This window comes from Rhodnius prolixus, unplaced genomic scaffold (genome assembly GCF_049639745.1).
Source record: "Rhodnius prolixus isolate KJV_2025 unplaced genomic scaffold, Rpr scaffold_4, whole genome shotgun sequence".
Classification (NCBI taxonomy): domain Eukaryota; kingdom Metazoa; phylum Arthropoda; class Insecta; order Hemiptera; family Reduviidae; genus Rhodnius; species Rhodnius prolixus.
Window position 1 is genome coordinate 51,153,221 of NW_027411614.1, and position 25,534 is coordinate 51,178,754.

At 37.5% G+C, this 25,534-nt stretch overlaps 1 protein-coding gene across 2 annotated transcripts in view; it reads right to left on the minus strand.

Annotated features, from left to right (window-relative positions):
- LOC141455771 (protein amalgam) overlaps nucleotides 1-25,534 on the minus strand; it is a 553,007-nt gene that overhangs the window by 172,540 nt on the left and 354,933 nt on the right. For both annotated transcript variants that reach the window (XM_074131135.1, XM_074131133.1), the window contains exon 3: nucleotides 6,406-6,606. In XM_074131135.1, the coding sequence (XP_073987236.1) occupies nucleotides 6,406-6,606 (201 nt within the window). The remainder of the gene's footprint in view (nucleotides 1-6,405; nucleotides 6,607-25,534) is intronic.

Below are 25,534 nucleotides of genomic sequence, written 5' to 3' on the forward strand. Positions count from 1 at the left end.
GCAGTCTGAGAGCGAACCACGCGGTGTGCGGATCGTATCTACACAGGATCAACAAAAGGTCCTCTCCTCTTTGCGTAGATTGCAATGAGGTGGAGGATTTCAAACATGTAATAATGATATTTCCACGTTATGTGGTAGAAAGGAAACGAATGTTTGACGATATATACAGGTATTTAGATGCACCATTTCGCTACGAAGACATTATATTCTCCACCAACATTTATGTGCTTAAGTCGATAGAAGAGCTAGCAATGAAATATGAATGTATTTAACAGCTATAGCCGAATTAGAATGAATGGAAGAAAATGCGTAGAGAAGGATTACGTGATTTTAATTTCGGTTAAGCTATAAGGATGGCAGGAGCACAGAGTGCTGCTCCATCCATTAGCAGTAGTTTATGTAAATAGCGGTATCTAGTAGAATGATGAATGTGTGAAGCGAATGTATTTGTAGGTAAGAATGGAGAGTGAGTGATATTCTAGTGATAAGCACCTAGACGATGCTGGCTGTATGGCGGAAGCCAATGCCAAAAAAAAAATTTAAAAGATTTTTACTAAATTTAACACAATGATAGACAATAGTTACCTCCATATTCAGTTAAAATATAAGCAAAATCTATCGAGTAGTTTACGAGATATTTGATGTTTAAGTTTTCACTCTGTAAAACAGGAGCAAATTTTAACTCTTAATATCTCGTTTCCTGCTCGATAGAGTGGATTTTTGTGAGAATTCCGGACATTTGCTGACTTGTTTGCAGATTGTAAACATGAATGTTGAATGTTAATTTAGAGTCCTGCGTCAAGATATTTAGCGGCAACTGATGTTTATAGAAAATTATCTTTGCTGATGTGAATAAAAAGGACGTTTTTCATTTTACGAAAATGAATAGGAATAATTTAAATTTAGAATAATTTTCACACCAATCATGGTGTGAGAAGAGAATTGCGCAAAGTAATACAATTTTAAGGCCATCAATTTTAGGTTTACAGAAAACCTGAGAACTCTAACCAACTGCAGAGGAAAAGATGGATTAGTTAATATACAGAAGAAATACAATTGGTCCAGGTAACTGCACAATATCGTGTAAGCAGGAAAATGCTTCAGTGAGCGAAGTTTCCACTTTCTTGAGATTTTTTAGAAAACTGCAAAAAGGATTTTCTTTAAACTTTTCAAGGACATTGAACCCATCACTTTTTGACCTACAACTAGTTTTCTAGAAAAAATTGTTTAATCATCATCATTTGATTCCAATTTGCGGTTTTACTATAATTTTGTTTAAAATAAAATAGAAAGTCGTGTCACAACTCGCTTTTTTCGTATTCAGACGTCTTTATTTATGTATTTCCTTAATCTTAATCTCTCAATTTCGACAAGATCATAAAATAGTTCCTCTTGCCAGCAATAAGAAGAAACAACTAGTTGCAGGCAAACTATCTAACTTGTCCTCTAATGACTTTATGAAAGCTATTTTCACCAAGTACTCATTTGCAGAATACTCTGGTGTGCTGAGTACACCAGTCAAACCGCTGTGCGAGACTCTGTCTTGATCCCACAAAATCACTGATAGTCTAGTAAAATCACTGACATTAATTTAAAATAAAATAAGCGATGAATTGATGCTCCGTTCAGACAGAAGTTTGGACTGAAGGAGAGGACTGCCGCTATTACTTCTGACAGACGAGCTCTTCATAGCGTCCGGGCGTACACGTTTTCTTAAACCAGCAATGTTCCAACCATTAATTCTACATCACACCTTTGCCCTAGCCCACCTTCTACACAGCTCTGCCGCCATCATTATTCTTCTTCTCTTTTCATTTTCCTCTACACCTTCCTTTATCCACTCTTGTCCTGCAATACTAACCACTTCCTTTTGTACCACAACCTTCGGTAATCTCGAAAGTCCCCAGTGATCTCCATCTCCCAGACTTCAATATATACAACTTGTGGTGGGACGATGGAAGTAAGGCTCCACGCAAAAGCAACAGTCTTTAGGGCATAGTATTATCTAGTTGTTAACTGCCGATTTGCTATCAGAGTGCTTGAGCATTTGTCACAGCTGTTTATTTTGTCGAGGGAGAGAAAAGAAATGTGCAGCCAAATATTGTCGTGCTCGTCATTCCTATCGTTCGTTGTAACCAAACAACCATTTTAAAATCTGGTGAAGTAGAACGCAAACACTTCTCGCCAGGATCTACTCAATGCATGTTCTGCTAGCAGACAAGTTATCCCAGACAGGGCTAAAACAGAAAATAAACTTACTCGGCTTTCTCTCACTGTCTTAAGGGTTGCCTAGATTCCTGGAATAGCCAGTTATTAGTGCGAAAATTTCGTTCAGCGACTGTCACTGCTGGACTACTTACCTGTTCTGCTCTGTCCTTCAGATATCACTCGTAAACTCCTTCGGATATCACTTTTTTTGTTGACAATTTGATGTAGACATTTGTTAAGAAACTTAACTAGCGACATGCGACAGTAAATTTCATGCTTTATGCTATTATTCGTTCACCTCACCTTTGAACGCTACTAATTAGGTTGAAGGGTCAATAATTTTGGAGAGTAGATAACTTGCTGTCTAGGGATCACGTTAGCAATTGTTTAAGACTTTTTTATTCTCCTTTACAAGCATCAAATAATGTATTTTCGGACAGCCCCCAAAATGGAAAAACTCCAGAAAACATAAAGGAACTAAAAGAAGAAAAGCGGGAAAGTAGTAGAACAGTGATGATAATTGGCCAATTTATTTTATTATTGTTATACTTTTCATATATTCTTCCATCCTTCCAAAATGGGAAATGGGTTGGAAAGAAAAATAGTTGGACTCCGATGTCCGGGGACGCTTTCTGTCTGTCGTACTTGTGAACAAATTTATGTCCATGGTTGTGAAATTAGAGGGGTGTATTATTGTCATGTGCGCTAGTGGAGCACTCTATGCTCGCTCTGGGACGTCGCTGAGTTTCACATTCATGTTCACATTCTCCATGTTCATGAACACATTCATGCAGCCACGTTCTGCAATATAATAGAAGAAAAAACGCACGCCTAGCATTTATCTTTGCCGCTCTTTCTATTGTTCTTATGTTCCTACACCAGACCCGTTATGTATTATTGCTTCCCTTTTGTCCCTACGCATGTCGTATTGTTGAACAAATCTTTCACTAAATATCCCTGACCTAAATTACAACGATTTTTGATTACTTTTTGCAGGTTCGCTACAGAAAAACCAAAAGCGGCTCTTGCTGACAAGAATACCTAATTTAAATATAAAGATTCGGTTGTCGCTGATAATAGATGTGGATCCAAAGCTGGTGTGGATATGGCTTTGTAGCCCAATGGAATTTAATGTGGATTGTTGTTAACGGTAGGTCCTCACTACAAAGTGCAAATGCTTAGCCGAATTTCTCTACTGTTTGCTTAGGAATGCACGTGTATTTAGGGATCGAAATAACATCAGGGAATGCAGACCAGTAAATCCGTAGAGATACAGCCTGCAATGTTCCCAACTCCTTCCTGTCTAGGATATCCATGGTGGGAAAACATTTTCCAACGTAATTCTTCTCTTGGGCGAATGAACATCTATTTCCCGAATTGTTGAAAGAAATACTAGCGGGCTTACAAGATGCAGAAGGGTCAGGTCTTGTATTCATGGCTACACTAATATAAGCAGGTAGGGTTGTCTTTACAAGATGTTCTGTAGTTGGGAAATAAAAAGGAAAGGAAATAAAACGGTTCTACTAGATGTTACAAGGGCCGTCCCTTCCTTCCAAACAGGAATACAACCATATCTTAGTTAGATTATTCAACCTTAGCCTCGGGAATAACCTCTGGGTGATGTTGAATAGCCGCAGATAGAATGTCTGGGGCTTGGGAACAGGGCTACAACAGTTCAAGTAACACAATTGTACAGTTCCAACCCTTTCAGTATCTAAATATAAGCAATGTATGGACAGACGTACATAACCAAACTAACCCAACAGCGTGAAAAACTCAGCAAGAGAATACAGGCCAGACTAAGGGTGCAATTTATTTTGAATTACAGGTACCTTCGTACTGATATTTCGGAGTGGTCACATGCCTGAAATCCCGTTACTGCGATTCGCTCTTCTGGGATACACTTATTCTTCACCCTATTTTTTTTTTTTAAAGAAATTAACCAATAAAAAGCATTCACAGTTTCACTACCCAAACCTGATGAAACTTAATTAGGACACGCCTTTCTCTCATCGCAACCCAGCCAATTAAATTTTCTTTAAAAAAAGCTATTCTCGTCCTGAACTGAGGCACATCCGATGGTTTGACCTTTCTCCAAGTTGCGATTTCCGGTAAGATATTTCATTATACATAAAATACGAGACTATATATCGTATATATAGTCACTTTTCGAGGAAAGTAAAAATGAATCACTCGCTAAATATCTCGCTTAAATAAAGTTTGCTGGATAATATTTGGAAATTATGAGGTAATAATTTATTACACTGAAATAAAACTTCTTCAAGTTTCCCCTAAAAACATTCTTACATGAATGTCCAAGCAAAACGTTTAAAATAAATAGAATTTCAGAAAAGAAATATAGAATTAAAATCGTTGGAGCAGTTGTTACGCTACCATTTAGGCCCAGCGTCACTTCAATGGAGAAGGGGGTGGGTCGAGATGAAGAAGAACACAATAAAATAAAATGCAATAAGTAAAGGAGAGAAAATAAAAAAAAGAAAATGTATTTAGGGCGCCACGCTGTTTTAAGTTAGTTCCGCAGGAAACAGCGAAACCTACGGGACCATAATAATAGTTTTTAGGCCTGCAACTAAAAATAAAATAGGGTGGAGGGAGGGAGTTCTGGGATAAAAAGAAAAAGACGAAGGCAATTTGGAGACAACAATGTATATTGAAAAAGAAGTTTGTAAAAAAAAATCAAAAAAAAAGATTATTGGGTGGCAAATGTATATCCTCTGATACAATATTATTTACCCTTACGGTACTTAGCACAAGTATACGATATATTAAATCAAGTGATTGATGTATTTACAGAAGGAACAAAAATTAAAAAACCCTTGTTTAGGGGGGAAAAAGCCCAAGGCGGAAGCTTCCTTATAACTGTACTATTTCTTATACTAAACCAATACAATTATCCTCATAGGGTTACAAACAAAATAAAAAAATTACACTGTTGAAAACCTTAATACTATAAAATATAATTAGGAAAAAAACCGTGAAAACTATATACATAACTATATACAAAAGAAATACTCCACTTACCCCAGGCCTGGGTCTTACTTTGGTTTTTTGCGTGGGTGAAATTGTATTTTCGCTTTTCCGGCGCTTGTTCCGTAGTCCACTGCAGCACTCTCTACTTCCTTTTCTGTAGTAAATTACGTGGAGGGTAATCCCCACACTGGGAAATGTTACAGAAAAAAATGTTCACCAACACTGGTAACTTCAACCCCTCACACGAACTTTCCAATTTCTGTATGAAAATTGTAGGTGCATCCGGCCAAGCCGAAGAAAAGGAAGTCACCTTATAACAGAGCTATCCGTCACTTACTGCTCACAGTCGAGCTCTGGCTCCTCGCATACGCGCCGCTCTGTTTATCCCCTTTTGTTCGCTTCTTCATAAACAGGCCGAAGTACAATTTCACTTGCTTATCTTACCAAAGACGTATTTCTTTGTACTCATATTCTATTTTTATGTATACATTTGTCCCCAATTGAATTATTTAAATTAAAATTAATTATGAATTCTTGTTACCAGATTTTCCATCTGTAACACAGTAATCGTGAAATACTGGAAATTGCTTGCCAAAATGAGTCTCACAAACACCTAAACGTACTCACACACCGACCAATTTAAAGAAACTACTATTACGCACTCTAGCCGCAGGAGAAGTAACCTTTCAGGGGGGACAGGAAGTCAAAGGATCTGCAGGGTCTCTTCCCCGCAATCGGCCAATTATTTGAAGGTGTATTCCAGCCATTAATCCCAGCAGCATTGAGGACCAGCTTGCGGTAAGTCCATCTCACTAGACTTTGCTGGTAAGGGGTCCAGCAAACACCAAACCAAAAAGTGGTCCACCTGGGTCACGGGTCTGACCCCGAATGTCGGTCGACGCTCATAGCTCATGACAGCTTAATGCTTTGCATAGAACCAGATAGACTAAGAAAACATTTCCAGAAGGTAAGTTACAGTTTGCAGGTTAAAGGCAATGACGAGATTCCTGTCTAACAGCGATAGAGACCAGATCATACGCGACCGTTGAAAGAGGCTGCAATAAAGAGAAGATATTCGTAATAGATTTACAAGAGGGCGGCGCTGTAAGCCACTCTTAGCTATAGTGCCTCTTTTCCTAATCTAACCTTAATTATTCTTCCAACTCATCAACATTAAGTAAAAAAGTAATACTAGTTTGTACTCACCAAGTATCTCGACTGTATGTGTGATCTCGAGCGGCTGCAAGGTAGCGATCTGGCATACATAGTTACCAGCGTCCTGCGTCTGGACGTCTCGAATCTCCAGATTATACCCGTCCACTAGTCGAAATCTTTCATCTGGACTTACTTTCACACTACCGGCTGTAAGTATGGCGATGCCACGCTTCCACGCTTGCATGTACGGACCTGAAACATAGAACAGGTAAAAGGGTCAATTTAGATATATCAAATGGGAATAACCGATTGCATCCCTAGTTTAAACAACTTAGTTGAGAGTAACTAAACGTAGGTAAAATTTGAAGATTGCAACAACAGCGAAAGAGTGACTGTCACTCCGGTATTTGATTTTTGAAGTTAGTACCAGTTAAAGGGCATGAAGGGGCGGAAACCTAAAACCTGTATTTTCTTCTGCAGTCGCTTCCGAACTTGCTTCGAAATCCAACGCCGATTCGACTCCACCTATGCGATTTACCAGTTTTTTTAAGCGATTTCTCGAAAGAAACTCGTTCTTTTTATTGAGTTCTTACATTACAGGAGCCCATAAAGGTCTCTTACTTTCATTTGAAACACTTTTCCTGGTAAATCGATTTTTTGGGTTCCATCAGGTGTAAGTGTTAAGTTATGCCACTCTCTTTGCACAAATTAAGTTGCCTGGGTTAATCAGTATTAAGTTATATTAGGTGTTATAAGTTATTAACAATAGATGTTTCTTATTCTAATGATGTGGAGATAATAAAGGCTGATCTACTGACACAAGAAATGTTATCTTCAAAATAAGAACATCTAGTGAAAAGGAACAAAAAATTGGGTAAATCCATGGATGTTGGTTGGTAAATGGAAAGTATTGATCAGGGTATCAATAGCCGTTAGCGAGTTTGATGGACAGACAGTTGTCAGCTGCAAGTAGGAAGTTGTGTTTGAAGAGTACGAGCTGCTGCAGACTGTCTCCTTCGACCAACCACTGGGCAGAACAAGTTTCCAAGTCCAGCAGTGAACTAACATCCTGTTAAAGATAGTTTGCCCAGCACTTGGCTAGTTAGATGATTACTATTTCATTCTTATAAATTTTCCCTTTGAAGAATTTTGGATTTTTCCACTGATTGCAAACTTTCCAGCAAAGAAAACTCAAATCCGCTGCGAAAACTATGGCCAGTTTCTCTCCGTACTCTTCTCAAGTTTTTAAATTTATTAATTTTTATTCAAATTCCGAAAACCTTCTTGGAGATTACGAAAAGTACACGACTTGTAAATAAACTGTACCTGAAGTACGAGTACTTGCTGAAACTTGAGGCGGAAATAGTTATGATGTTGACGCGCGTTGAATTAAATAAAAATCTAGCGATGTATGGCCGATCCAAGAACTTACCTCTATGGCTTTCTCACCTCTAAAGGGCCATTCGGGTAATAATCGATTATCGATTATTCGGGTATATTTACGATATTGCAAACTGTACAATCGCAGTAAGAATTGAATATTTTTTAAAATTTGGTGTCCGAAAAGAAAGAGCTCGAATTTAGAGTTGTGAGATCTGCAGCGAGGAATCGTGTGTATGTTCACAGTCGATTCTTTATTTATTAACAAAATATTTGGAATGAAAAGGAAATTGAAAGAACCATCGTGCATAATAAAGCATTAGGATGTGTAATCAAGCAAGAAAACAAACTTGAATAACTGTTACATGGTGAACAACAGGTAGCCGCAGTTCCTGGTAATGTTCACTCATTCATGTGGCTGTGACACGCGCCCCATTCATACAGCCCTCTCAACCCCTCTAGGTGCAAAGTATTTGGAAATCATGCATAAACTATAACCCAATAATTACCTTCATGTAAACTATTATTTATTTCTTATTGAACTGGCTGAATCGAAACTCTGTGTACAGTTGATTAATTAGTCGATTATTTCGCTAAAAATAAAGTGAATCTTATTGGTGAATTCTTAGAACTGTAGGGGGGGGAGGGCTATTAAACGGCTATCTTCATTATCGAGCTCTTCTGTGGCCTGCCATCCCCAATTAGGTTCCAATTAGTTTGCCACGTCGCCGTCGCGTACAACAACATGGGATGGTTTTGCTGGCAGCCGCTCACTTGGCCACTGGGCCTACCCTAATCTGTATTGAATTTCATTCATTAATAGTCACATCATTTATGACTGTATCCGGTTTCTAACGACCAAGGTCTTAGCGCTCTAATTAAGACGCTGTAACACTATTGGCTGGCCAGACTGAACTATAGTATTATACAGACTGATATCCCTGGACCTTGACTAAACTTCATACATGCCTCAAAGTCTATAAACTTCACGGGTGATCCAATAGCCTTGTTTATTGTAAATAGCTGTTAACTTTGGTTAGTAAAGATCGTTTTAACTTTCCATTACACTCCTTTTGAAGAGCGAATGTTTTTGGGTCTTTTGTAAGAAAAACAAAAATGTTTTCTGCGCATGATCTAGGTGAATAGAATAGTTTTTATTTCTCAAGTAATCACATTTTTATCAAAAAGTCGGCAGTAATTGGATTTAAAGTCTTCCATTGGAACCTCCTGAATGGTTTGTAACCTTTCTGAGTCTCGCAATGAGATTTCCCAACTCAAACTTATTTCCAACTTTTTGGTCGGCAGGTCCAACAAAATCCAAACCAACTTCAAACTGATTTGTGATCGATCATGCGGGTACCAAATCATGCACTAATAGTCCGGGAAATGTGCAGTAAGCGATAGGTTTAAAAAAAATGAATCTAAAACTTTTCAGGCATGCGCAGTGTAATGAAAACGTTCCAACAGAACCCCAATTCAATTAGTGTTCAATCCAGTATCGCCTAATCGTAAAATAATTGACTGATGGAATAAACTTATTGCCAACATAATTAACCTTGGCATGGATGAGTTGGGTCGTTTTCTTTTTGAGACGCTATGAAAATTTGGCTTGCAGTTTTGGTTTGTATAGTGCTAACTCATTTTAATCTTTCTAGGTACGTTATGGTGGCATTGGTACGCGCTAAGAGTTGACTCTTCCTGTCCATTGAACCTTTAGCTTCCATTTCCCGCTCCTGAAGTACCCCCCCTCTAGAGGTGTTCCAGTGTTAAGGATAAATACTAAAAAGTAGACAGATTTTTGTCAATTTCTGGAATAATTCCTTTCCGTTATTTTCTTGGCAGTGAATCCAAAGGTAAGCTCTACTTCAGGGAAATTGTTTGGTGGTTGGCTCTTGACTCGTTGTTCATCGTTTTTGATTCAGTAATCCAATTATGACTGAAATTGGCGAGGATTTTTCTTTCTTTTGGATTATTGAATCAGTCACGAAAAACGATGAACAGAACTGTTCAATGTGAACATCAAGTTTAGAACAAAACAATGGAATATTTACTTTAAACAGCTAAAAAATGTCATCTCTACAGAAACGGGTGCCTTCACGTCAGCTGTTTTCCTTCAAATTGGCAATTTAGTTTCACATTTAATACTTATTAATTTTAACTCATTTGCAGGCATAAGAGTCATACAAAATTTCTCTATAAAATTCATAGGCTCGCCTATGGTTGTACTTGATGTCGAAGTAGAATTCAAGGATACTTGATATTTTTTTTTCCCCAACCAACCGTTCAATTATATTTTTCTCCTGTGGAGGTGTGTAAAAGCTCGCAAGCTCCCACTGATTGCGCCACTGTTCTATTTTTAAAAGCTTGCAATATTTAAATAAACTCGTAGAACATGCAACCTTTCAAGCTCGCCAGCAGTATATCACAGACTGTACAGATAAGACCTCCGCCACCTACCTCGCGCCCTGAGTTTCCCAGCAAAAGTGGTGCGGAAAATTATTTTTCTCTTTTCTTTTTTAGCGTAACGTCGCCTGTAGCGCACCCACGAGTTGACCATTACCTCTCTCACGTTTCTAGATTGACTACATTAACCAGCCGCTCCAAACCAAGTGACAAGTTTTAATAGCCATATTTACTTACACAGCTGTAACTGTAAAAGGGCAACTTTATTCTCTTTTAGCCCCCCATAAGGTTTTTTTTAATCGTATATTCGCCCTTCGCCCCTTCACTGAGATCGATATCTTTTCGTCAGGCATTTATTCGTAGGTACTGAACAAGATTATTACAACTAAAATGGTTTAGTTCTTGTACTCCTCACAAAAAAGCTCACTGCTATTCCCTTCTCGACATTGACCTATCCCTAAAATATCCCATAGAGTTCTTTTTTTTTGGCCTTTCTCAAACAAATAATGAAATTCACCCCATTCGGCTTTATTGTTCCGTTTCGTGCTGCTTGTTTGCTCTTTGACTAGCTTCCGTCGACGACTCGTCGAATAGTAACTGAAATTACGCGTAAAATTCTAAATAACATTTACGTTCTCTAAAGATCAAATGATATTCTGATTTATTTTCTACTTCATAAAATATTAATCATAATTTTACTCACCAACTTTCATTGGCTCAGGTTTGGTAATAAGTTTGAACCAATCAACGGAAAATACCGCGATAATAAAAGTTTATCCAGAGTTTCAATTAATAGTTAATTTGTTCCTACTTAGATATTATTAAGTATTATTTTTGGATTAATTCAGATTAAGATAGCTTGATACAGTTATTCTTCGTTAGCGAGAGTTAACGACTGGGATTGATTGGATGGAATGACAAAGCCGTCCAATAAAGTTTGTTCTTAATTAATGTTTGATAGATATTCACAGGAAATAAAATGAAGGAATTTTCCATGAGGATGTGGGTGTGGACGGCAATCAGTAGCATTAAGTAAACCTGCGAAACTTCGCCAAAATTTGTCCATGGTTCTTCACTAGCAAACATCGACATCCAAGCCTTGAGAATCTCATTGTATTATTATGGCCGGTGTATATTAAAAATGGAATAGCATGTCCAATAGAATTATATTGGTAATAAATTCCATATAAGTGACGATGTGATTTATAGAATACTAGTATGGAGGGCAGGTATATCCCATAAATACTAAGGAACAGCCATGTTTAAGGCGGAATATGTTCATATACGTCTATGTGGTGGCCATAATTTCACTGCACCGGAATTATATACTAACTTTATCACCTATTCTTTACTTTCCTATCCTCTTTATTTTACTGCTCATCTTTCGTGAATCGCTGCCACACTTGAGATATAAAATTAATATTTCGCCAACGCCTTCCATTCGCATCGTTCAAAATTCTTTATCTTAATCCAGATTTCACAGCAAGAAGATAAGTGACAATATTCTGTAGATGTTCAGCAAGCTTACTAAATCCCCATTAGGACAGTCGATAAACGCCAGAAGTTTACATCCAGCAAAAAAAGCTCTTCTTCCCTAAAAAATAAATAATTCGGTAATTTACTAATTTCTGGAGTGGGATTTAGTCCGCGTCGGGGGCCACTTGAGCTTGAGCTTGCTTCTATTTCTAGCGAAAATGTAAAAGCTTACTATGGCTATTAGCACATTACCTACTTTTCTCTCGAAGAGAACGAGTTGAACTTGGACAGTTTGAACAGCAGTTAGCAGAACTCTATTTAATTCAATGATTTAATTTATAACTTAGCCTTACTGTTCTTTTGCAACTTTGGAGAAAGCTGCTACGCATGAAAGCTCTCGGTTGTCAAGAGAAAAGTTGATATTGTTTACCCCCACCTGACGGCGCTCACCGAGCGGCAAAATAGAAAAGCGGCTTCCAAAAAAAGTAGAATCTCTCTTTAATCTGGCTCCTTGTGCACAATAAAGATGTTAAAGTAATGATAAAGGTAATGAGAAGCTTGGTTGGGGCTGGATATGTGATGTAACAGAGAGATACAGATATAAGGAATTGAAATTTGAGGTATTTAAAAACCACCCAAATTTAACCTTCCATATCTCGATAGTGACCGAGAGTTACGAAGAACTAAGCAAAGAGTTTACGGTCATTCATTTACCAAAACAAACCACTTCCCGTTTTGCCGGTTGAGGACACCACGTCGCACGCTAATGTGAACCCACCAAACTAAAATACCAGTCCTAGGGGGAGGGGGTTAATCGGCTCCACTTTAAACGTCCACTAGCTAGCCGCTATTCTGCCCTATCCGAAGACGGACAGCGAAGTGGGTAACAGTACAGAATATAACCGGCAAAAGAGAGGTTGAGTGGGCTTAGGCTAATTCAAAGCCAGCCAATAAATAAAACGGAGTCCCTTTCCGGGAGAAAGTAAGGGGAACAGCGAGATCATTGTGGATGGGTCGCGTTTAAAAATCCTCATTCCATGAATACCTTCGCTCTAGTGCTACAGTTTACTGAAAAAGGGTTTAATCCCTAGGATTACTTGCGCAAATGGGCAAGTCAGGAAAGGATGAAGTCCGGACTAAGTTACGGTCTGGGATAGCTCCAGTATACTCCGCTTGGAATAGAAAGCAGTGACCGTGAAGTAAAACTTCAGCACAAAGAGTTCTACTTTAGTGAACAATCGACGCCAAACTTAATTGCGGTCCCGATGGGTGAAGTATTTAATTTTAAATTAATCCCATTACACTAAACTGCAAAATCAAATTTAATCAAAAGTGAGTGAGAATTATTGAATGTTTGAGTTGAATTTGATGAAGGCCACAAGGGCTCTCGAAGCTGAATAATTATTGCAGCAACCTAAGCAACTGCATCCTTAAGCTCGCATCTAAAGTGCCAATTAAATGCGATTTACTGGAATTAAAATTTGAAGAATTTCATTTAATCGGAAGATCAACTTTGTGCAACAGGTTTCTGTTTTCTTTTTTACATTTTCCGGAAATGGCTCCTACAATACTTATTAAACTTGAAATATTATTTGTTTATGTAACAAAATATAAAGTTTATTACATGAACTTTATGGTACAAATTATGTCGGGTGTTTTGATATAATTTGAAAACATATTTCCGAATTTGAAGGAGTCGATGTTAGGAGATATTTAATGTAGCTGCCAGTTTACTCGCAGCTTCCGAATTACGACTCACAATATCGATTACTAAGGCACGCCGATTAAGATTCGGCATTATAGTAGAAGCCCTATGAGTTGGCGGCTCAAGTCCTGGTGATTCATCCTTCCTAATACGCCTAGGGGGGTTACGCTATACTCTAGTAAACCCAGTGATCATGCGCGAAGTTACGTTCTCGATTCAGGAAAAATAATTGTTGAAAACGGGGGAAGAAAAATAACGATTTACGCTTAAGATTGGAAAAATCTTACAAATTGGGTTTTGCTTGTCTTTCTCTGAAGAGAAATACATCGATTAGGATTTGCTTTAAACATTTGTTTCAGAACATTCTTGCGTGATGATCCACGATCGTATAACTAAATCCGTTCCTTGCAAAGTCAAAATTGAGGCAGGGATACTCTTAGTCTATGTTTCTTAGAGAGCTAGCCAATATTGAAGTCAGGTCTCTTTCCCTCAAAAGAAAATAAAAAAATATATAAAACTTGAGAAAAGTTGTAATTCGTAAGAAAATTTCCGGAAGCTTTTTTTAGTAAAAACGCCTGAATGTATTAATTATAAGCGGATAAAAAAGTTTTTCAAAGTTAAGAAATGCTAATAATTAGGAGGTACTAACTTTAAATTTCTTATAAAACATTAAAAATTTATAATTAAAGTTGAATAATGGATCAATGTTTGTCTTTTTTAAGTAACTGAATTTAAAACAAACTGAACTTTATTTTTAGATAGAAACCGGGGGTTTCTATTTGGAGGATTGGAATTTTGGGAGAAGATGCCTCAGGAAGGCAAGGACTGCTCAATGGGAAGGCTCGAAAGGATGTAAATAAAGAAATGGTAGTGTTCGAGATTGCAGGGCAGCAAATTATCTGTAGAAAATTATAGTAGCTGGTATAACTTTGTGGAAAAGCCTTCGTGGAGGCCATCAGAAAATGAACTTGAAAGTAGGGAAAGACCAGAACAAGGAATAGAAGTTCCACCATAGAATGAGAAGACGCTTCAGAGAGACCAGATTGGACGAGTCCGCTGCAACAGAAAGTAATAACTGCGCTAATCAAGCACCGACATCACATTTCTCCTTATTATGTTGGCGTTTCTAATTAATATTTTAAAGGAGAAATACTCACCACATTTTATGAAATTGCCCAAGTCTCTTAATGAAATGGCAAGGTGAGCTACTTGGTGCTGAACTGACTGAACAGGTGAGACCGCCTCTCGCAAGCCAACTTGTGCAAGCAAAATACATCTTTGTTCTAAACTTTTACTCGGCTTCTTTTGTTCTTCACCAAAGAATTACACCAGTAAGTAAGCGCTGGAGGGGTACTTTGTGAAGTTCTCCTTTAAGATATTTGATTTTCCATCACGTTTCATTAATTAATGTAATGGCAACACAGGGTCATGTGTGCACCATCAAATATGGAGCCGAGCAAGTTGGACGGGTGCGTGAGTGAGCCAGTGATAGCCTAACGAGTAAGTAATAATTAAAGCAAAGCAAACTAACTATAACTTTAACTTCATGCTTAACTGATCAATAACTTATACCACATTAGTTTTGTCAGGAAAGTTTCAAGACCGGATGGAGGAGAGGGGGAGCCTTTTGCCAGCTCAGGTTCCCCCCGAACGCACACAGGGAGGGGGTACTTTAACAACAACTCACTCTGCCAACTCCATCTGCCGAACGGGGCTTTACCTAGCCTGCTAAGTCTAACAAATCTGTACACTTTGCGCTTATTCTTCTTCTGTGTCCGCGCAAAGATCTTGTCATTCTGATCTGACTTCCGTTCGCTGTCATGTCTGTAATGATAAGGGTCTTGGCGGCGACTAGCCGTTTTCTCCATTCCCAAGGTTTATCCTACATTTCTAGCTTTATTTTGGTGCTGTCATGATCTGGCCTAGCACTGCAGTCAATTTCAGTAAGGCCAGATGCTCTGAAATTTGAGAAAGTGCAGAAAAAACTTGTTTTATATCCAATCAGATTGCTTTGCAATCGGCAATTTTCAATAAAATTTCCACTTGCATATTAGCGGTGATATCAATGGAACTAGAAAATTGAAATTTTCTAACTGGAACTACAAGGGTGAGGGTGATTAGCCAAAATCTGCTTTGCGAACGGTGACTGAAGAAGATGAGCCAGCTTTCCAAATCTTGTTTAGTTGCGTTGAATAAGAGAATGGCACAAAGTTCCTGGACCAACGTAGAAGGTGAGGCTTTATTTCAAGATTAGATTCCGAGGGATGGTACAACTTGCCCCTTGGCCGCGCAATGTCTTGGGGGAAAAGCCTGCCCCGGCTATTTGATGAGTTCCTTCTATTCATTGATCAAGATCATAACTTCCAGGTGCACAATCAGCAGCACTACTATCCCACGCCATGCCTTTGGACTACACTGCTTTCACTCACCTCGAGGAAGGAAAAATATTGGAAGATCAAGAACTTGAGTTAGCACCGCAGACTCACGTTTTGAGTATCCAAGACTAAAACATTTCCGTTTCGATAGAAGGCTATGGTCCAAATCCGTCCACCGGATGTGCTAATCAATACCATTTTTTTCAGTTTTTGTAATATATAATTCATATCATATAGATGGAGGTTCATTTTTGAGAATTTGAGTTGATTACAATACTTTCAGCTAGATAGGAAGAGAGTATGTAAAGGAAGTTGTGTGACAGAGTAACCACTCCGTGTAACAGAGTAACCACTCCGTGTAACAGATTAACCACTCCTGATTAAGGATTTCACGGTAGATTTTTTCGTTGGATTAGGACTTGAATACAAATTTAAGATGCGCTCAGATACATCTAATTTGTTTGTTTTATCTCTGCGACTGACGCCGCTTTTTACAATTCCTCCGCTTGATGGATTGTTTGCTTGATCTTGGCAGAGTACAAACGAAAATCAATCCCTTTAAAGCATGCATTCAGAGTTGGACACCTTCCGCTTGGAATCTCCATCTTCTTCTAGACAAACAAGCTCCACCCCCGGACTGCTGATAAAGCTGCCAGTTCTTATCATTCTCCGAGCTTGAGAAGTTACCGCCTCTTGTTCTAAATTCTGAAGAGATAATGGGCTAAACATATAATAGTCCCAACCTAGTTCAGACTAATTAGGGGAGTGAGACTACCGTAACACCTCTGGGCAATTAGCCAATGAGCTCAGCTGTTGACGCGTCTTAAATAAAACAAAAATTATGAATAATTTTTTAAAGTGACTATTTTTTCATATTCTCATAGCTATCTCAACGTATTACGATTCTCTCAAATTCGCCATCGAGTTCTCAAAGGAAATGACCTGTCCCCCCCCCCCCCCCAGAGTACAAAATGTGGTTTTAGGGATTGTCTGAGAGAGTTTTTGCAGATAAATGATCGCTGGCACAACAGCAGCAAGTTCCAACTTCATACTACGATAGGCGCGTGAGAAGTTCTATGATTTTTAAAACTGCAAGTAGTAGATTAGAGGTCATATTTCAGATTAGGAAAAAAATTTGCGTTTCAGACTTTGATCAATTGTACTGTGGGCGTCAAGACCAGATTTTGTTTTCGCTTCAATCAAAGCGTAAGTTAACTTCTTTTCAATGGATCGAACCCACAATATGTGATGCTTGTTTTCAGAGCCCACAGCCAGACGGTTGTTCATCAAGCCCACGCAACATTTTTTATTGAAATAAAAACAACTCGCTAATTTACTCGAACACCCAGTTGGTGGTCCACGATTCCTGTGAGGAGTTCACTTGATTGAGTTCCTCACAGTATGAAAACAAGTTTACACAGTTCATTGAATATATCAGAACTGGAAATGGCTCCAGTAATAATTAATTAGCACTAGAAACGGAATTAAATCAAATCTGGAACATTTGGTAAATATAATAAATTATGTCAACTACAGTTACACATTTTACTTAACAGTAAAAACAAAATAAATACAAACCCAACATACATTATGCGCTCCCAATTTAATAGGAGCTTGTAAGTTGAAAATTAAGGGAGAAAAATAATTAACTTGTAAGTTTGCAGGTGCACAAAATGGTGGAAAGTAAATTAATTTTAAATCAAAAAGAGATTTTGCGTAAAATACTGTATAATTTAGTCAGCTGTTGTGAACAGCGTTATTCAGTGTTATTTAGAATCAGGACTACACTCAAAGATTGCGTCACCACAATAACAAGAACGTAATGGCAGACACAGGGGACAAAGCCGCAGTTCGTGGATGGGATTGCAGAGCCCCAAGGTACTCACTTCGCTTTATCTTTTAATTGCCCTCTGAGCTCCTACAAAGCAATAGCAATGCCAAAAAAAAAAAAATATATATATATATATAAATAAATAAAACAAAAAATTATTCACAAAAATGGTGTTCTTTACTCCAGAAACTGGTTCGCTAGTACGTTGCTAGGCAACCCTTTTTATCTTAATACAATGACATTAATGTTGGGTAACATTAAGCCCTATCTCTGTTGGAAGCAAAATGTTCTGTTCTTTAGGTTTTTTCGCCTTTTGTGCATCTCTTGCTCAGTACTGTCATCTAATGTTTGTAATTAGTTCTGCTCGGAATAACAATACTCTGAGGTAAGCACTTTCCGCAATTGAGAGTTCGCCAGTGCCAAGGCGATTAGGCATATAATAAGAAAGCCTTATGATCATCTTACTTTCTATTTTACCTGCGAAATTTGCAAGTAAAGCCATCGATATATTGAATAGATTAAGCACTATTCGAACACTGAACAGGTAGTATAAATATCTTCTGATCGAGCAATTCAATGTTTTGTGACAAACAATCAAAATTTAAAAAATATTTAAATATTTTCGACTGATTAGCTCACTTCCTTACCTAGCTATTTTTTGTTTTTAATTTTCTTGCGACTTCTATCGTCTATCAGGTTCTTGAAGATAGTTAAACGGCAAAAACAACTGATATTCATCCGGACTTCTCAAAACCCACCACCACACTAAAGTACTAATTGCATTAAGTCGTTATTTTCGATTCTTCCAGTTTTAGCAATCAGAATTGTGCCTTAATAATTTACTGTTCCAATGAAATTATTTGCCACAAGTCTGTAGATAAATAAAAGTAAAGAAATAAACTTCTTTAAGAGAAAGAGACGGTTTTCTCATCATAATCAAGTAATTTTCTCTTTAAAGATAATTTAATTGGCCAAGATTGATTAATTTCCCTTTCCTGTGTTTCCACGATTCTCCTTGATGTAATTACTGCAGAGACAACAAGCACTTCCGGCGGTGCCACTGTTTACCACTGCCATACATTTTCTTTCTCCATTTTCTTTTATAATTCCTTCCACATACTCGGCAATGATCAGCTCTCCGCCCGTAACTCTCAGAAGTTTCTCTTGCTTTAGCGCGCGAACCTGCACCAGCCTGTCATGTAACCAGTAAAATTGGGCTTCTCAGGCAACTTCCGCTAAATATCAATGAAGCATTGTTTTAAGCGCGGCAAGGAATATTTTATGTCTGCATTGTTGAGGGTATTTAAGAGGGATGGTTATGGCGTCGCCGTCGCTTGAATAGTGATGAGTATTTGGATAGATGTAATTAGATTAGAGACCCTGGCGTTACCTTCAGGCAGACTGACACACTCCTCATCACCCTTAAACGCCCAAATCTACATTAGATCTGTGATTACTTGTTAACTTTGTGTTGTTTGCTCTTTTAATATACTTATGTGAATTTATCTCTGATGTGTGCACGAATAATAAACTTGAGTATGCCAGATATGAGATTCTTAAAGTGCATAGATTGTTCCTCATAAAAAAACTGTCAGACATCTCAAACAACACTGAAACATCTTATGCATTAGTCAATTTAGTGATATAGTATTTTATCTTTTACAAACCAGCTTGTCCAGCTTGAGTAGGACAAAGGTCAAATCCTAAAGAGAATTGAGATAATTACACTAAGATAATGGTGCCCATCATGATCGAGAATGTTGACAATACAAAGAAAGTCAGCATTTTTATGAATAATAAATAAATATATTAAATACAAAGTTTTGCATGATTGCGCGCATTAAAGATATTAGACTTAAGTTAGCAGACATAATATGTAGAGCAAGGCCTGGCGCATTAATATGCAGACGAGAATGGAGCGCATTAGACGGAAGAGTTTAGCAGTTTCCTCGGCGGTAAGTTCTGACGCTGAACTGTGAGTACGCTGCTGGTGTCCCCGCACACAGACATTACCTAACACCCTTGACATTACTTAACGTTCCGCCGCATTTCTAACACTGGGCCGTTTCGTTCCTTAAGACAAATGTTCATCCTCTTCCACTCTTTACATACACCATGTTCAGCACCCCCGCTCCCCTACCAAAGCTCTTCCTGTTTACCTCCATTCCCCCCTCCTATACTCGCTCAGAAGCTATTCCGTGTTCATAAACTTTTCATAATTACTGCATAATGCTTTTCCCCAAACCAAAGACCACAGACAGTTAACTCATTGCCCCTCCACTATCCGCAACAAGATTTCTCCCGGCATTACCAGTGTTCCCTCAACATACAAAACATCTTTAAACATATCTACTTTAACTATATTTATATGGAGTTGGTTGTTTTGTTCATACATATTAAACGCGCACTTTAGTTTGCCTAATTGGTTTACCAATTGCAGCATTATAATGCCATTCTCCAGGCATTTACCCCGGATTCATAATCCAGATTCAAACTTCCATTTCATTGCTTTCACAGACAGTAAAGTAATTTTCTATTTTTATTCTCAGATCTGGTGAGAACACTCAGGTGTCATCCTCTAACTAAATTGCTCAAGGTTCTGTTTGCTCCGTATTTCTAACAAATTTACGTTGCTTATTTGCTTCTTGCTAGAAACACTAGACAGTTTTTAGAGCTGTGATCACACAGATATGTTCCTTCAGAAATTAGTGCCTCTCCCAGAACTACCGTAAAAAAAAGGGAGTTCAAATAAATTTTGAAAGATATTGCACCGAAATATCCATTTCTAGGTCCCCAAAATCCGAAAAAGCGGTTTTACTGAGTTTGGGTATGCGTGGCTCAATTAACCCAAAATCAGAACATCGCGCGGAAAGTTCTTATTTGATATTTAGGATTTGGATAAAATCGGAAATGCCACTTTCCTGAATATAGTTTTGAGTATTTGAGATTTTCAAATCGGAAAGTCGGCAGTCGCACAGTTGGATACCTAGATCTACAACTTGTAGTCGGAACATTTTTCTTACCAGAATGTGGGGGGGGGGGGGGGACTTTTCTCTAAAGAGCCATCTAACTGCAATGTGCGGTTTCAATGCCTACTTAATATCAATAGAAACTGAACAAAGAATAAAATAATAAGAAAAAGTGGGAGAGCGGAAATACAATTTCACTGCACAAATTTTGTGAGTATTAGCCACTTCCTCCTCCTAAGTTAAATAGAATACATTAAGTGAATTGCGATGAGAGAAGGTCGAAGTGAGAGATAACATCAGATATTCCAGTAAAAATCACAAAAACTGTATCGAGTAGATAGATGTTGGACTGGAGATCATTTCTTAGTCTGAAATTGTTCAACTAACAAAATAAAGTAAGAGGTGCAGCTTTCTTTGTGTGTTTTTAGAAAGCTTAGCTTTATTTCTGGTGAAAAAGTTATTTAGAAATGGAAATCAACTCTTGCTTTTAAGAGCAAACGGTGGATGAGGAGGCGGAAATGCTCTAGCATTAGTTCGATTTACAGCGAATGAAATCAAAATTTAGCAACATGAGGCTCGCTATTGTAGTCTAAGTCTAGTGAAAATTCAAATTATGTTCCCCCTCCAGACTCCAGTAAGGTAAGTAAGGTTATCCTACATAACAGAGTTGAGGTAATCTTCTCATCGTGTTTGTGTTAGTGAGTCCAACTCACACAAATTACCTCTCGATATATACCAGAATAGATGAGTCCCTGTTACATATTAATACAATTTGTGTATACCCAATGTAGCCGAAGACCTATGAGTCATTCAGGATAACCATGCCATTGTTCACAGGTTTACCAGCAACACGTTTGCACCGGTGGTCCAAGATGGAATACCAACCAAGATAAAGTGACCGCATTATTATTTATGAGCTAGACACCAGTTAGGTTCCCAACTATTGCTGAGTGTTGCACTCAACACCGAGTATTACCACCAGGTTCTGGAATTAACTCTGTTGCCTGTATTAGTGGTAAGCCCACATTGTTGGTTAAAGCCTCTTCTACGTATGTTCACACCTCTAGATTTCGCACGTACCCCAATCTTCCAACTAAAAACAGCATTAGTTACATTCAAAAAGAGGTAGAAAATATTATTAAATTTACTTGTTCGAGAAGCTTACGACGGCTGGAGGAAATTGGAACAATCTTCGCACCAACTGGAAATCACGAAGAGATCGCCCTGAGAATGAAACTAAACTTTGGGGGGTAACCCACTGACTTTTCTGTTATTACCAGTTCTCCAGAGTCTACGTGGACCTTTCATTAAATGTTAGTTGGCTCCATTATAGGGTTACCGCAGCAAAAGCCTGGAGAGAACTGAGAAACCCTCCTCTTGAATTACATTTACATGAAAAGAATCTCAAACAAAACGAAGAGTAGATTTCAAGACTGAGCCTCAGAAGCCGAGAACCAGACGCTAATATGAAATCTTTCAAATGATTTCATACTTCTGGTGAAGCGAGTTCCTTAAAACGTGGGATTTCAGCAAATAAATTTCATGCTGTTTATATTATGTGCTGAATAGGACACTATCTTAAGGATACTTCAAAGGAAAGGGTAGCCCTTCCGGTCTGGAACCAAATTTCCCGGAAAAATATAGAAAATAAAAGGTAAACATATCTTCTATGAGTTTCAGGAATATAATTCGAGTTGTTCTTGTTAAAATAATGAAAATATATACATATATTTATATACATATATATATACATTGAAAGTGACGACACGTCAACGGGGAGCTTTCTGTAGGTGAACCGTTAAACCCATTAATTACTCCTTAACAAAAACTTACAGTTTAAAAAGTTAAGTATAAGGGTTGATTAAACGCCAAAAGGTACACAAATCAGCAAGTACCCAACATTTCATTAATACTTCATTGATATTATTTAAGTAATTTTACCGCATTAATTTTCATTAATATTTTTTAAGAATTTATTAGATGTCACATACCCTTATGCTGGCCATTTTCATCTACAAAATATTTGTTCAAGTAGCACACCATTTAACTTAGATTGACTGTAATATCTATTTATCTATAATAATCAAACTATTGATTACAGGTGAAAAAGAAAACGTTATAAAAATAAAAAAATATGAGGCTTAAAAATTCAAAAAATTTTTTAAAAAATGCTTACACCAACATACATCAATGATTTTGTTTATTTATTTTTATTTTTAAATAAAAATCGTCGGTTTAAGTTCATTCTTCGATTAAAGTAATTGTTATTTTATGTAGTAGTCAATCTGGCTTTATCGTAAATAATATAGTTGTCTTCAATTACATTCTCCATCTAGGTGTTCTTCCCACAATGTTGTGTATATGTAATATAAAGTAAATAAGATATGCATATTTTTAGGACAGCTAATTATTCCAGTATTTTACTATAAGTAAAATTAGGGGAACTAAATTAAATTACAATTGAGAAATGAATAAATAATTTTGAATAATCTACTTGTTATTAACTGTGTGTAATTGTGCTCACAAATATTTCGGTAAGACGAATTCAAGACTGAAATATTGTTTTAAATCCTCCGTGATTCAAATTTAAACAGTAGCCGACTCTAAATTTGTCTTTTTCTAATTTAACATGCATGTATATGTGACAAATTCAGAATAAAGGGCACATTAAAGAGAAATCAGAAGAATAATTTGAAATAGAGTTAAAATAAAGTACCTATTTATACGAAGATATAATATACATTTTATCATAATTATAACTATTATGAATGAACTGGCCAGCATAAGGGTATGTGACATCTAATAAATTCTTAAAAAATATTAATGAAAATTAATGCGGTAAAATTACTTAAATAATATCAATGAAGTATTAATGAAATGTTGGGTACTTGCTGATTTGTGTACCTTTTGGCGTTTAATCAACCCTTATACTTAACTTTTTAAACTGTAAGTTTTTGTTAAGGAGATTTTTGTACCTTTTGGATAGATTTTCCTTTTTGTCTATTAGCAAAGTTACGCCTGCTTTACAGATTTTTTTAAAATTTGGAATAAGCTATTCTATCATTATAACCTGATAAGGTGTTAAATCGGAACCGTAATTACCACTAGAGAGATCTTTTTAAAGAATGGTTATAGTTGCGGTCCCCAAACCATCCTCAATAACCATTTTTTTGAGAAAGAGTTTTGAATAAAATAGGAAGGTATTTGTACGTAAATAGCAAAATTAAACTGCGATTTCAGTACTTCCTTTTAAGAGGAGCAAGAAAAATAAACTGCGATTACAGTACTTCTCCCTAAAAAGGCAAAGATTTTGAATCGAACGACAATTCATTGATGTAAATCGGTTCACTCATTGATAATTTTAACGATTGCAGTACTTCCTCTTAGTAGGTGTAAGAGCATGATGGCACTCCACAGCCACGTAGAGGAGCTTTAATCACTTCTTCGTGCTAAATTTTATCAAAATCGGACTAAGCTTTGTAGAAATATTGGTAAGTTTTAGAAAGGGCCTTATTTGGGTGGGGCGAACTCCCCTCCTTATGAGGCATAGCGTCGAGACTTTTAAAGTACAAATCTGTACAAAAATTCGATTCGAATGAAACTTCATTCATGAAAATCGGTTCACGTGTCGATAATTTGAAACGATTGTTATACTTCCCCTTAACAAGTGTAAGAGCAGATCGTCGCTTTATTGTTAGGTAGGGGAGCCCTAACCCTATCATCCTACCAAATTTTATCAAAATCGGGCCAAGATTTACAGAGTAATTAGTAATAATAATTTTGGAGGGGGCCTTACATAAAGGGGGCTAACTCCTCTCCCATTCGATGTACAGGGCCGAGACCCCCAAAAGGCACATCTACATAAAATTCCGAATCGAATGACACCTCATTCATGAAAATCGGTTTACGCGTTTAGGCGCTACGTTGTTTACAAAAAAGGTAACAAGAACAACAACAAGAACAACAAGAAGAAGAAGAACAAGAACAAGAACATTTTTTGAAAAAGCCGTTTTTGCTCATTTTCGGCAACTTTTTTCTCGAAACCTATAAGATCTGGGTTGTTGCAAAAAAATTACAGTCATAAAGGAGGATTTGCCCTTTATTTTAAAGAAAATTTGGGAATTTTATCTTTTACAGAAAAACAGAAAAAAATTGTCAAAGTTGGGTGTTTTTCAACGTTACACTTTTTCGTGCAGTTTTTGATGGTCAACCCTTATACAACTGTCCTACCGGACAGTTTTAATTTTCAAGTGTTAAACAAATGCGGAAGCTTTTAGAATCTTGTGATGTATCTTCGGTCCAAGGTACCATGTCAGCCACCTGCGATGTTTTAATCTCTACGTGTGTTTATAATCCTGTCTTATTCAATAAATTATGAATTCAAACATTCTTTGTAATAAGGTAAATGTGGGAGCCGGTGGGATGGGCGTTGCTATTAAAGCAAGATGCTCCAGTGGACCGCACGGTCCAATCTCGAGGCTCCTCCTGCAGCCGCTGACACAACTACTGAATATTAACTGAATGCAAAGTGGACTACTTAATCATGTCGGATGAACCACCGGACTTCCTCACACAACCCCGGCCTGATAGTCTGACGCCTCACCCATTTCCTTTCCAATTTCATTCCCTTAATAGGCTCCTACCAACTACTCCATCTATCCCCACCAAGTACCTAGAGTGAACAGCACTAATCCAAGGTGTCATCAAATGAAGTTTCCCACTAGCGTGGCTTTTCTTAACGGTAACTCTCGGAGCTGCCGTTAGCTCCTTCGGCCTTGCAGCCCCCAACGATCTAGGTCCAATGATTCAGGGTGAATATATTACAGTACATATACTGGTATGAGATCAGAAATGCCAAAACTTACCTAACGAAAAGTGGAAAATTCCAAGTATAAATTTTCTAGTTTAATAAACTTGATGATAGGAATGGCTTTAACATAATAATTTTCATTAAAACCACTTTGTTGTAATTTAAAACAGACAATATCACCGGGTTCTATCTAGCCCCAATCACCTGTTCATGAAGGCTGATTTCAGTCAC